The 13,273-nt window shown below is 43.8% G+C and overlaps 1 protein-coding gene across 2 annotated transcripts; it reads left to right on the plus strand.

Moving 5' to 3' along the window:
• The first annotated feature begins 242 nt into the window (after window positions 1-242).
• Window positions 243-12,908, plus strand: DDX3X (DEAD-box helicase 3 X-linked). 2 transcript variants are annotated; one of them, XM_004612905.3, is made up of 17 exons: window positions 243-389; window positions 2,673-2,730; window positions 4,304-4,351; window positions 4,838-4,970; window positions 5,834-5,992; window positions 6,076-6,175; window positions 6,648-6,783; window positions 7,411-7,496; window positions 7,703-7,801; window positions 7,915-8,075; window positions 8,503-8,647; window positions 8,727-8,871; window positions 9,009-9,190; window positions 9,290-9,407; window positions 9,638-9,791; window positions 10,046-10,185; window positions 10,327-12,908. In XM_004612905.3, the coding sequence occupies exons 1-17, from the start codon at window positions 345-347 to the stop codon at window positions 10,404-10,406; spliced, it is 1,989 nt and encodes a 662-aa protein (XP_004612962.1). In that variant the 5' UTR covers window positions 243-344; the 3' UTR covers window positions 10,407-12,908. The 2 variants fall into 2 exon arrangements, with proteins under 2 accessions (XP_004612962.1, XP_004612963.1); XM_004612906.3 differs by having other exon boundaries at window positions 10,049-10,185.
• Window positions 12,909-13,273: the final 365 nt, after the last annotated feature.

The following is a 13,273-nucleotide window of genomic DNA, read 5'->3' on the forward strand; positions in this document are numbered from 1 at the left end:
GTGGAGAATCTGGAGAAGCGGAGCTTGCAGCGAATTAGGACAGCCTTTGGCGCTCACAGAACTAAGGTAAGGACGCTGAGAAGCGGACGTGAATGACGAGGAAATCCCGCGAGATTTGAGCGAGAGGAGCTCACAGTAGCTGGGCAGAACTTACCCCGGCTAGGGGGGAGGCGCTAGAGGGCGGGGCTACGTCTTACGTGATGACGTCTGGGCCTCCGAGTGGGTATATTAACCCAGTGGCGGCGCCGTCTGCTCCAGAGCTGCAGATCTCCTGTGAGAGGTCCTTCGTGGAGAATCAAGCACTCACTCAGCGGAAGACTCCGAGTTCTCGGTACTCTTCAGGGATGAGTCATGTGGCGGTGGAAAATGCGCTCGGGCTGGACCAGCAGGTGAGCTCCCGGGGCGGGATGGGGTAGTGGCCGAATGCGCCTCTCAACCTAACCCAGCTGATGGCGCAGCGCTCAGGGGCATCCTTCGTTCCCCACTGGCGGGGCTCCTCGGGCCGGAGAGCGCTGATACCCTGGGGCTGCGGCCGGCCGGGGGAGGCGGCTTCAGTACTGGGGTGGGGGGGCAGTCGCTCGGGCCGGGGCGCGGGCTTGGCTCGCGGTATTGTCCCCGGGCCGAGCACAATGGCGGCTTTTGTGCGTGCGTGCGCAGGCGGGCTCGGGGCGGGCGCGCGCGGGGGGGGGGCGGCCTGGGGTGTTTGCGCGCGCCCGCGGAGTCACGTACGCGCGCACCTCGGCACAGGAGTGACCCGTGCCTCGGGGTGAGGGGTGCGCGGGCCGGAGGGGGGCGCTGCGCGCGGCTGGAGGTGCCCCAGGGCCGCTTTCCGGCGGGAGCGCGCGGCCGGGATCCGGCTCCCCAGTCCCGACGGCGCCGGCGGGGGCGCGCGCGCGCAGCAGCAGCAGCCCCAGCAGCGAGGGCGCGCGGGAACGGGAAGGGGCTGGCGGTCCTGGAATGTGGGAGGGGGCGGCGCGGGGGGGCCCCCCGGGCTCGGGGTAATGGCGGCCGCCTCCTTTGTGTGGTGCAAGGTGGCTGGGTGGCGCTGCGGGCCCCGCCGGCGGGCGAGAGGGCGGCGGGGATCCCGAGCGGAGATCGCGCCGGGCAGCGGCTGGCTCCCGGGCTTCCCGGCCCCCGCCGGCGCGCTCCGACCCGCTCCGACCCGCGCTGCGCGGGGCTCTCGGAAGCCCGGGACCGCGGCCGGGGAGGCCGCGTTTCCGGAGTGGAAAGTTTTGTGACGCAGAAGATTCGGGAGAAGTGGGGGGGGTGAGGGGAGGGAGTCGGGCCGCGGCGGGTGCCGCGGCGCCCGGCCCTAGAGAGCGCGCGGTGGAACGCGGCTGCGAGCTGGCCCAGGCTTAGGGACTCGGAGCGCCCCTTTGGTTGGTTCCAGAGTCACTCTGTGGCCCTCGGGCCCCGGGCCCCGCTCTAGGGTGCACAGAGAGAGAGAGAGAGAGAGAGAGACCCTGGATGGGTCTGAGCAGAGCTCCTCAGATGTGAGTGGTAGCGGGTCTCGAGTGAGCGATGAGGTGGGGGGGGGGGATAGTTTTGTTGACTTGTTGCTGCTTTCGGAGTTCGATTTGGAAATGGGTCAGGGGCCCCGGGGCCGTCTTGGAAGCCACAAGAGGGAGGATGCGTGATGGGAGCCAGGGTGGCAGGAAGTGGGCATCGCTGCAGCCGTGGCACCCGGCTACAGACCGGCACTTCCGTGGGCTATCCGGAGACCCAGACTGTCTGCTCAGAACTCCAGGACACCCCTGAGACGAGACTTGGCGACACGGACACATTAGTAATCGAATGTGCCGTGAACTGGAGCACGGATGGGGACAGTCTCGTTCCCAGAGCCAGGCTCCGTAGAGTTTGAAGATGCTTCCCCCTCCCTCCCCCAAGCCCCTGGCCACTTTCTATCGTTTGAACCCCCCCCTCCCACCTCCTGGAGAACCGAGGCAAAAAGGTTGCAAGCACGAACCAAAGACCTCACCTCCGTAATTGATAGAATTGCTTGCGGGCAGCGGGAGTCCTTAACAGTTTTTAACAAGTAATCCTAACACCACCCAGTACTGTTTCATACTTGTTTCATGGTTTCCAAGTGTCAAATAATTTACGCTGGAACTTGCCCCAAAGGATGTTCTATATAGTATCAAGTCTGTTGAGTGAGGGTCACTCAGAGAAAGCGCTCAGCGTTTTTGCCAATAGGTGTTATAAATGAGGAAGGTGCCTAAAAAGTGCTGTGTGCATTTGTTTCTTTTTTTGGGGGGGGGGGTGTTGGGGTTTGCGACATCTGGCTCTAATTTTCAATAACCCCATAGATGGTGCTTGGCGATTTCACCAGCATTTTGAGCTTTTTACGGAGGCTCTTGCGACTTTGTAAAGGGTCGGCAGGCAGCAGGACTCTGAATAAATAGATTTCTTTTTGCATGTAGTGTGAATAACAAATTTGGATGCATTCCCCTCCGCATCTTGGTGTGCTGTTTTGTGCAGTAACATCACGCAGTGTTGCATTTGCTTAGAACTTGCAGTTTTTCACTGCACATTCTGGATCCCATTTTAACTAACGAGTTTTATAGCCGTCCAGTAAGGGCCAGGCAACTAGTGCTAGTGAAGGCTAGCCGGTAGGACTAGTTCTCGGGGCGGCGTTATTTCCACAGGCGGCTAACTATTTCCCTTTCTTCTAGTTTGCTGGCCTAGACCTGAACTCTTCAGATAATCAGAGTGGAGGAAGTACAGCTAGCAGTAAGTAAACCATGTAATGCTTCTGCTGAATATTAATTAGTCTTTTGTTCAAATTTAACCTCTTCAAATTTTGCCGGGGGTGGGGAAACATATAGACAGAGGAATACTGTCACTACTTAGTGACCAGTTCAGTCGCTAAAGCCTTGTCTTTGGTAATAAAAGGGAGCTAGTTTTCTTGGATAAAAGCGATACATCATTAGACTGTAAAGCAACCCTTGAAGTTAACTCCAAGAGGGGATACGCTTCTCCTTAGAGGAAATCTCCTAACTAGAGATAGAAAGTTTCGTTTAAGGGAACGTGCCTATTTAATTGCTACAGAGAAGGGGGCTTTATTGAGGTTAAGGCTATGTGGACTCTTGGGAAGATGGGGGTAAGATTTTAAATGCTGTTTTTTTTTTTTATAAAGTATTTTTGGAGGGGGGTTGTTAGGGGGCCGTTCTCTGGCACGGTGTGTGTGAGGGGGCTACTTCTGTCTCCATGGCAATGGGAGACAACTACCATGTAGTGCTGGGATTCAACCTAGGCCCACCCTACACGGTGTTGTCTTTGAAAAATAAGTTAGATTAACATTTTATTTTACTCCTTAATTATAGACCTAATTAGATGAGACCAGTATTGAGGTGTTAGAGAATCTTGGGTGGTTGATTGTCAGCCCTCTTACGGGCATAGGTGTTGTTTTGAATTTCACCTTAATTTGTTATGCTAAGAATATGTCAAAATTGATTATTTGAATAGTGATTTTTTTTTGCTATTAATCCAGATGTGGAGAAGATTGCAGACTTTTGTAATATAAAAGAGATTTGATTTTTCTTGGATATTTTAATTTTGCTTATGTATTGTTGCGATTGCATTTTCTGTCTACATACATTTAACTGTTGACTTAATTCAGCAAGCCTGGTGGCCTCCCCCCGCTCCCACTTTGATCCCTGGAACCACATATGGTTCCCAATCACTGCCAGGAATAGCCCCTGAAGAGCACCAGTTGTGACCCAACCTACCCGCCCGCCCGCCCTAAAACAACACCCCCATCCTCCCCCCCCAAAAAAAGAAGGAAAAAACAGGCCTCCCAGGCTAGGGGGATAGCTCAGTTTAAAAAATAAACAAACCTAAGAAACTGGCCAGTCCAAACTTTGTAGTTCCTGGAACATTTTCCCCTTTTGCAGCATTTCCACTATACTTTGGACCTTCGCAGAATAGAAACAAAAAGACCTTGTGGCAAATTGTGTGATTTATTATTGCATAACAGGCAATTTTCATGTTCATTTTAATAAAGGGTTCGTATAGATATAGTGATTAAACAGACAGAAGCACAACATCCAAAAGATGTGTTATAAGTTTAATGTATTTGTGGGTTTTAACAGTCGATTCCAATCAAATTTTGCTTGCCAAGTGGCCCTTCCTCTTCAGAATTCTCCATTTAAAGCAGTAATCCACTTAAAATTTCACCTTTCATATTTCAAGTAGTCAAAATGGAAAGCCTGAGAGTTAAAGCTTTTTTCCAGGAGTTTGTTGTTGTTGAGTAGAAATTTTGGTAAAAAGTCTTAACTTGAACTTTTGTGGCATTTTCTTTCAGAAGGACGCTATATCCCTCCTCACTTACGGAACCGAGAGGCTACTAAAGGTAAGTTTTTACAGATCCAATCCTTAACGTTTGGAGGCAGAAGCTTAGGCAAATAAATGGGTGATTGCTCTGTTACCTAGTACAACTTTAGAATTAATTCCTTTTGGGAAAACTCATCTATATGGCACAGTGGAATGGTTCTTAATGGTTTTCTCGGCACATGACTAGTGTTTGTAATTAAATCCTGATGATTTCAATTTGAAACAGGTAAGTAGATGCCCTGCTGTGTAAACTAAATTACATGGTGATAACCCAGTTACTTGTCTTGCAGAGGTGTCAAAAATGCTGCTGGTGCTAAATGGAAAGGATTACGATCATGACACTAAAAGAGTCAGGATGTAGCAAACTGGCACCATTTTATTTCTATATCTTTAATTCTCCTAGCAAACCCTCCAGACCACCAAGAATAGTGGAGGGGTTCTGGCTCAAGGAGTCTTGTTTCAAGTATTGTCAACTTATTTATGGGGCTTACACTTTTTATTGAAGGGTTCTACGATAAAGACAGCTCAGGGTGGAGTTCCAGTAAAGATAAGGATGCATACAGCAGTTTTGGATCTCGTGGTGATTCCAGGGGGAAGTCTAGTTTCTTCAGTGATCGAGGGAGTGGATCACGGGGAAGGTAAGCGGTTTCTGCTTGTTTTACATGTACCTAAGAAACTTAGGAATTAGCCCTTTAATTGGTAAGTTCTAGTTGTTGTGCTGATCGTTAGCTTATTCGGTGGTGAAGCACCTACCTGGGATGTTACACATGATGTTTGTTTAATCATTGTATTTTCTTACCTGTTGAACTTGGTACATAGGAGTTAAGAGTGAAATAACATGCCCTTTAGTATAATAAAATCAATTTTTATATCTTTATAGCTTCTAGACTCTCTTTAAAAAGTGAGTTTGTCTAGTGAATGCCCTGAGTTGGTTGAGGTTTTTATGTGGATATATTATATAACAACTTTTTAAACACCTTATATTTCTGATTACGCAAGTGTGGCACCTCTCATGCACCTCATAGCTGTGGTTAGTCCTGTGTGTCCTGATTTTTCGCAAACAGGCCTAAAACTAACACATCTTAATCCAGGTAAGGATTGTTTTCTATCTTTTATCCAAAGTCTGTCACACTGGTAAGTTGTCCTTAAATGACATCCTAGTATAACTGGGACAATGGATGTTTGGTGTGCTGTTCTTTTTTCTCCCTGCTAAATATATCTGGATGAGAACTTTTAAATGGAAGTAATGTGCTGATTTCAAAGATGGGAGACTTGAATCTTGAATTTCGTCATGTGAGATCTGTTCTACAGAAGTGATACTGATTTGATCACTTACGTAATTATGATCTGGCTAGAGGACCTTACTTGTTGAGAGAAGGCATGGAAGATTTGATACCCTTTCACATTAGTGGGCAGAATTCTGTTTGCAGTTGTAGGGTGGCGGTAGGAGTCTGATTGTGGTCCAGGAATCTGGTTGCAATGAATTGCTTGTGCATTTCAGGTTTGATGATCGTGGACGGAGTGACTATGATAGCATTGGTGGCCGCGGTGACAGAAGTGGCTTTGGCAAATTTGAACGTGGTGGGAATAGTCGCTGGTGTGACAAATCGGATGAAGATGACTGGTCAAAACCACTCCCTCCAAGTGAACGCTTGGAACAGTAAGTTTTTGGAATATGTAGCAATTGTAACCAAGCTTTTTGAATCCTCAGCTTTTTGAATCCTACCAACCTTTTGATTCCAGGGAACTCTTTTCTGGGGGCAACACTGGGATTAACTTTGAGAAGTATGATGACATTCCAGTTGAGGCAACAGGAAATAACTGTCCTCCACACATTGAAAGTGTAAGTATTTTTGTGTGACCCTTTCAGACATAGAGCAAGAGTGTAGATGGCTTCACAGCATGTCAGAAAGAGGACAAGCTTCCCTGAAAGCATGTATGTATTTTATGCATGCTTTATAACAGATATATTTTATGAGTTGATGTGATGGATTTGAATCTTTTAAAAACTAAATTGCGTCATTGGTTTATGGAAAGGAAGTGTAGATAATGTTCAATGTTACTGCTACTCATCATTTGACCTCAAAATAGGAAACTGGTCAAATAAGGAAGAACTCAAATAAAACTCCGGTCTATGTAGGAAGGAGATTGTTGATGACAACGATGTTTGCCCCCTTCAAAATGTAACATACATTAGGCAAATGCACTAAAAGTATATGTAGGTTATTAACTATTTTCCATTGTTATATGATGTAAGACAAAACCGGTTCCACATAAGTGTTCAAGCTCTCTGACCCTGTTGAATTTCTTAACAGTTCAGCGATGTTGAGATGGGCGAAATTATTATGGGAAACATTGAACTTACACGCTACACTCGTCCAACTCCAGTGCAAAAGCATGCTATTCCTATTATCAAAGAGAAGAGAGACTTGATGGCATGTGCCCAAACAGGTAAGCTCACTTGGTGAGAGTTTTTTTTTTGAGATAAATTTGAGATAGCTCTCAAAATTAGCACCAAAGAAAATACTTCGAGTTCTTTGAAATTTCACATGGAAACTTGAGCCATGTTTTGTAGCCCGTTTTGTTTGGACTAATTGCTGGGTGGTATCTGTTTGTCCCTTGAAATCAGTAGTCCAATCCTGCTGCTTGTGTTGGTGGGAAAGTTAGTGTGAAATGTATCTGGACTAACAAAGGATAAGATCGAGCGGGGAAAGTACTTCTGTGTGGCTCAAGTATTGTGATCTTTGTAGGGAGTTTATTGGGGAGGGCAAGGAGAGAGAGGGAAGTTCGGGATGTCCATCTCTAAATTGGATCCAAGCTTTATTATCTCGAGTCTGACCAGTTTGAAAGAAGGATGGCAAAGTGTCCTTAGGGCTTTAGAAAACATAGTATACTTAACTGACATAACTCTTTGAGGCCAAGTTTCTGCATTTTGTTAGACATAGTGAAATTTCACTGAGCATAAAGTAACATTAAATTAACTAATAGGGTGGTTAACAAAACTGTCTTTACCAGTAGTTCTTCAAAGTAGCAAATAGTGGGGTTTCGTTGTTGTTGATTAATATACTTTCTTGATAGGCTCTGGAAAAACTGCAGCGTTTCTCTTGCCCATCTTGAGCCAGATTTATGCGGATGGTCCCGGTGAGGCTCTGAGGGCCATGAAGGTAAATATTTCTTTATAACATGGGAAATTATTCTAGAACTTTATAGGAACCATAAAGGCTTAGTCCAGTCTAATGAAAAGCATGTTTTCAGGTATAATCTGCAAATTAAAAAGGGAAGTTTCTGTAATGAACATGTAAAGCTGATAAAGGAAATTGTAACGAACATGTAAAACAGATAAGAGTTTAACATATAAATTATTGCTTAGGAAAATGGAAGGTATGGACGTCGCAAACAATACCCCATTTCCTTGGTATTGGCACCAACTAGAGAATTGGCAGTACAGATCTATGAGGAAGCTAGGAAAGTAAGTATGCATTAAGTGTGATTGCTGCTTTCCTTGCTGATGATGACAAAAATGTTTAGTGGCCATGTTAATTTTTCTCGACCTTAAAGGTGATAAAATTTCTTTACTTACAGTTTTCATACCGATCAAGAGTTCGTCCTTGTGTGGTTTATGGTGGTGCTGATATTGGTCAGCAGATTCGAGACTTAGAACGTGGGTGCCACTTACTAGTAGCCACTCCAGGACGTCTGGTGGATATGATGGAAAGAGGAAAGATTGGCTTAGACTTCTGCAAGTATGTTAATTTGTTAATGCGTGGAATGCAATTTTTTAAAAATACTGGCAATTAAGATGGAGGAGAAGGCTCAGAGGGCAGAGAGCTCGCTCAGAGGGCTTGAGCAGAGTTTGCATGCGGAAGCCCTGAGTTCAGTGCCTGGCACTGTGTTCCCCAGCCAAATGCTGACCATTTTTCTTGTGGTCTTCATTAGAATGTTTCAGATTTTAAGATCAGTCAGTGAGTGATGTATTTTAGTATTTTAACTTGGCAAAATATGTATATATATATACTGATGATTGTTCTGTGACATTTCTTAGTGCTGAGCCACGTTCCTGGTCCTTGGTGACAGAATCTTGATCTTTGATGTCCACGTGTCTTATGCTTAGCGCTAACTACTGTACTAAAGGATAGCCCCTCTTCTAAATGGAATTGTTTTTCGTAACAGATACTTGGTGTTGGATGAAGCCGATCGGATGTTGGATATGGGGTTTGAACCTCAGATCCGCAGAATAGTTGAACAAGATACAATGCCACCAAAGGGAGTTCGCCACACTATGATGTTCAGTGCTACATTCCCTAAGGAAATTCAGGTAATTGATGCTGGATGCTGGAGATTTTATTTACTCAGGAATTTGTTTGCCTGGATAGATAATCAACTTAATCTTTCAGATACTTGCTCGTGATTTCTTGGATGAATATATCTTTTTGGCTGTTGGAAGAGTTGGCTCTACCTCTGAGAACATTACACAGAAAGTGGTTTGGGTGGAAGACTTGGACAAGCGGTCATTTCTTCTTGACCTTCTAAATGCAACAGGTAAAATATTGCTCTGGTGGCTTAGGTGTAATGGGAATTTGGTCATCATTGTTGCATTTCCTCTCACGTGTTCATTAAGTATAAGGAGAGCTAGCTGCTGGTGGTGACCAAAATGTAATTTTTTTTTTTTAATTCAGGCAAAGATTCACTGACTTTAGTGTTTGTGGAGACCAAAAAGGGCGCAGATTCTCTGGAGGATTTCCTGTACCATGAAGGTTATGCTTGTACCAGCATCCATGGAGACCGATCGCAGAGAGATAGAGAAGAGGCCCTGCACCAGTTCCGTTCAGGAAAAAGTCCAATTTTGGTGGCTACAGCAGTATGTATATTATGATCTTAGGCTTTTTCAAATTAAGCATGATCCAGTGATTCACTTTCCTTTAAAAGTGAGCTGTTGATAACAGAAGTTATCTCCCAGGTAGCGGCAAGAGGACTGGACATATCAAATGTGAAACATGTCATCAATTTTGACTTACCAAGTGATATTGAAGAGTATGTACATCGCATAGGCCGTACAGGACGTGTGGGGAACCTCGGTAAGTGGTTAATGTTTTGGTGGTTCATTTTTTCATCATGTTGCATATAGTAAAGAAAATTGAAACGTATTGTCCAAGTAACAGTGAAAGTGCTGTCTTCCCCAGTAGAGGTGACAAGATCTTTGAGTTGGTTAAATGGCAACTTGTAAACTTTTGGGTACATATGTGGAAATGTAAATACTTGTGCCACTTGATGAGAGACCTAATAGGTATTTTTGGAACTGTTCTAGGCCTTGCCACCTCATTCTTTAATGAAAGGAATATAAATATTACCAAGGATTTGTTGGATCTTCTTGTTGAAGCAAAACAAGAAGTGCCGTCCTGGTTAGAAAACATGGCTTATGAACACCACTACAAGGGGAGCAGTCGCGGCCGATCCAAGAGGTAAAGTACTAGATGACCTCGAGTTGGGGGTGGCCGGTGAGCACTGTGCCCCCGGTTAAGCTGAGAAGTTTGGAACATGCCTAATTGCCTCAGGCTGCCTCCATCCTTTGGAAAGGGCAACACCAAGTTGATGTCTAACCCTGACTGCTGGGGCCTTTCAGATTGCTCTGGAGGAAAGGGCTGAGATGGCCTTGGGAAGTTTTAACAGAAATTGGGACTGTGGAGTGAGATTTTGTCTCCTTTTGTCCATTTAGTAGTAGATTCAGTGGAGGATTTGGTGCCCGGGACTACCGACAAAGCAGCGGTGCCAGCAGCTCGAGCTTCAGCAGCAGCCGCACCAGCAGCAGCCGCAGTGGTGGCGGCGGCCATGGAGGCAGCAGAGGATTTGGTGGAGGTGATGTGGATTTGCTTTTTATACACAGGCTGGGGGAGGGTTTGGCCTGGGAGTCCTGTACCTTGGCATCATGGTGCTTAAGGGAACAAATGCCTGTCTCCCATAATGACAGACTTAATTTCTCTTTTTTTACATCATTAGGTGGCTATGGAGGCTTTTACAACAGTGATGGATACGGAGGAAACTACAACTCCCAGGGGGTTGACTGGTGGGGTAACTGAACCTGCTTCGCAGTAGGTCACCCTGCCAAACAAGCTAATATGGAAACCACATGTAACTTAGCCAGACTATACCTTGTGTAGCTTCAAGAACTCGCAGTACATTACCAGCTGTGATTCTCCACTGAAATTTTTTTTTTAAGGGAGCTCAAGGTCACAAGAAGAGATGAAAGGAACAATCAGCAGCCCTGTTCAGAAGGTGGTTTGAAGACTTCATTGCTGTAGTTTGGATTAACTCCCCTCCCGCCAAGCCCCATCCCAAACTGCATTTATAATTTTGTGACTGAGGATCATTTGTTTGTTAATGTACTGTGCCTTTAACTTTAGACAACTTTTTATTTTGATGTCCTGTTGGCTCAGTAATGCTCAAGATATCAATTGTTTTGACAAAATAAATTTACTGAACTTGGGCTAAAATCAAACCTTGGCACACAGGTGTGATACAACTTAACAGGAATCATCGATTCATCCATAAATATTATAAGGAAAACACTTATGCGGTAACCTGCATTAGGGCTTTTTGATACTTGCAGATCGGGGGAAAACAAACAACAAATGTCTTGAAGCATATTAATGGAATTAGTTTCTAATGTGGCAAACTGTATTACGTTAAAATTCTGATTTGCTCACTCTATCCTGGATAGGTATTTAGAACCTGATAGTCTTTATAAACAAGCCATTCCAGTCATGATGAGGTGATGTATGAGTACATGCATACATTCAAAGCACTGTTTTCAAAGTTAATGCAAGTAAATACAGCAATTCCTCTTTCAATGTTTAGGCAGATCATTAATCATGAGCTAGCCAAATGTGGGCATATTATTACAGGGAAAGTTTAAAGGTCTGATAACTTGAAATAGGTTTTTAGGAGAATTCATCTACTTAGACTTTTTAAAATGCCTGCCATAAGTGAAATTGAAATGGTAGAATGGCTGACCACAGCAATGACCAGCCCTCGTTAGGGCCCTGGATGATTTTTGGTCTAATAACGCATGCTAGTGTTGATGTTTTTTGGTCAAGAAGGTATGAACAGGAAGAATTAATGCAGCAGGCTTTATTTTAAATGCCGATTCACATTACTCTGTTCAAGCTGCGTTGAGATGTTAAACTGGCTTACTATATAGACTTTGTAAAAATGGCTCCAGAAGAGTAACAAACTGAAATCTTTGAGATCACACAGGTTGGAAATATGTACATAACTGCACAAGGTGTCAATTCTGCTATACAGTGCAGTTTTAGTCAGTTTTAGTTGCATAGGTTTCCATTGTATTTATAGTCTGTTTATGCTAAATCTGGCCAAAGATGAGCATTGTCCACCACTAAAATGCCTCTGCCACTTTGAATTCTGGGCTAATTTTGTGGCCAGAATGCGGTGATCAAAACGCTCAATCTTTTTACAGTGGCACAGGAAGACTGGCAAAAATTTCCTAAAGTGCAATAGATTTTCAAGTGTATTGTGCCTTGTTCTAAAACTTTTATTAAGTAGGTGCACTTGACAGTATTGAGGTCATTTGTTATGGTGCTATTTCAATTAGTCTAGGTTTAGGCCCTTGTACATTTTGCCCATAACTTTTTACAAAATACTTCTTTTATTGCACATTCAGAGAATTTTATATATATGTCTTGTGTGCGTGTCCTTAAACTTCCAATCTTATTTTGTCTCTTGGAGATTGTTGAACGCAGCTTGTCTAGGAAGGGGATGGGAGGACTAGATTCTAAAATTTATTTGGGACCATGGGAATGATAGTTGGGAAGAAAACTCTTTGCACACGACAGATTTCTAGATACTTTTTGCTGCTAGTTTTATGTAATATTTATTGAACATTTTGACAAATATTTATTTTTGTAAGCCTAAAAGTGATTCTTTGAAAGTTAAAGAAACTTGACCAAAAGACAGTACAAAAACACTGGCACTTGAATGTTGAATGTCACCGTATGCGTGAAATTATATATTTCGGGGTAGTGTGAGCTTTTAATGTTAAGTCATATTAAACTCTTAAGTCAAATTAAGCAGACCCGGCATTGGCAGTGTAGCCATAACTTTCTGATGTTAGTAAAAACAAAATTGGCGACTTGAAATTATATCATGCCAAGGTTTTGATACACTTGTCTTAAGATATTAATGAAAACACTTCAAAACACTGATACGAAGTGTCCAGATTCTCAGATGTTTGTTGCGTGAGTTTTGTTTAGTTGTGTGTATTTTTTTTTTCCAGTGAATGTCTGGCACATTGCAATCCTCAAACATGTGGTTATCTTTGTTGTATTGGCATAACCAGTGACTTGTACATTCAGCGATAGCATTTGAGCAAGTTTTATCGCAAGCAAATACTTTCAGTTAATAAGGTTTCAAAATTACTTACGAGTGGATTTAAACTTGCTGAATGTAAAGATTGAACTTCAAGTCACTGTAGCTTTAGTAATTGCTTATTGTATTAGTTTAGATGCTAGCACTGCATGTGCTGTGCATATTCTGATTTTATTAAAATAAAAAGTTGAACTGCACAGTCTCTTGTTTTCAATTGTGGTTTATAATTAGAGGTGAAAATAAAGTTGTGCTCTTGCCTGAAGAATTGTAAGATGTAATTTTTTTGCGGTCCAGTGTTAATTTTGAGATGCTTTACAGAAATTGAATCCCTTAGATAACCTGAGTGTGTTAGAAGATAAGATGGTGTTGGCTTGGAGTTGGGGGAGGGATATATATATTTTTTTATAATGGATGGAAATCATCAAGGTCCTTGATGCACAGCAGGTATTACAGGTTGGTTTGAACTCAGCTTAATACGGATTGGAATCCTTGTTCTTACTTTGAAGGGTATTTGAAGGTAGAAGAACAAATCAGGTAAAAGTCAAATGTCTTAGGGTGAGGA

Source organism: Sorex araneus, chromosome X (assembly GCF_027595985.1).
Source record: "Sorex araneus isolate mSorAra2 chromosome X, mSorAra2.pri, whole genome shotgun sequence".
NCBI classification, from domain to species: domain Eukaryota; kingdom Metazoa; phylum Chordata; class Mammalia; order Eulipotyphla; family Soricidae; genus Sorex; species Sorex araneus.

What these genes read in the sequence shown, in the direction of transcription:
- DDX3X (XM_004612905.3), top strand. Translation starts at nt 345, where the DNA reads ATGAGTCATGTGGCGGTGGAAAATGCGCTCGGGCTGGACCAGCAG. An exon ending in GTCCTCCACACATTGAAAGT is followed by an intron (nt 6,176 to 6,647) that starts GTAAGTATTTTT and finishes ATTTCTTAACAG; the next exon opens with TTCAGCGATGTTGAGATGGG. An exon ending in TCTATGAGGAAGCTAGGAAA is followed by an intron (nt 7,802 to 7,914) that starts GTAAGTATGCAT and finishes CTTTACTTACAG; the next exon opens with TTTTCATACCGATCAAGAGT.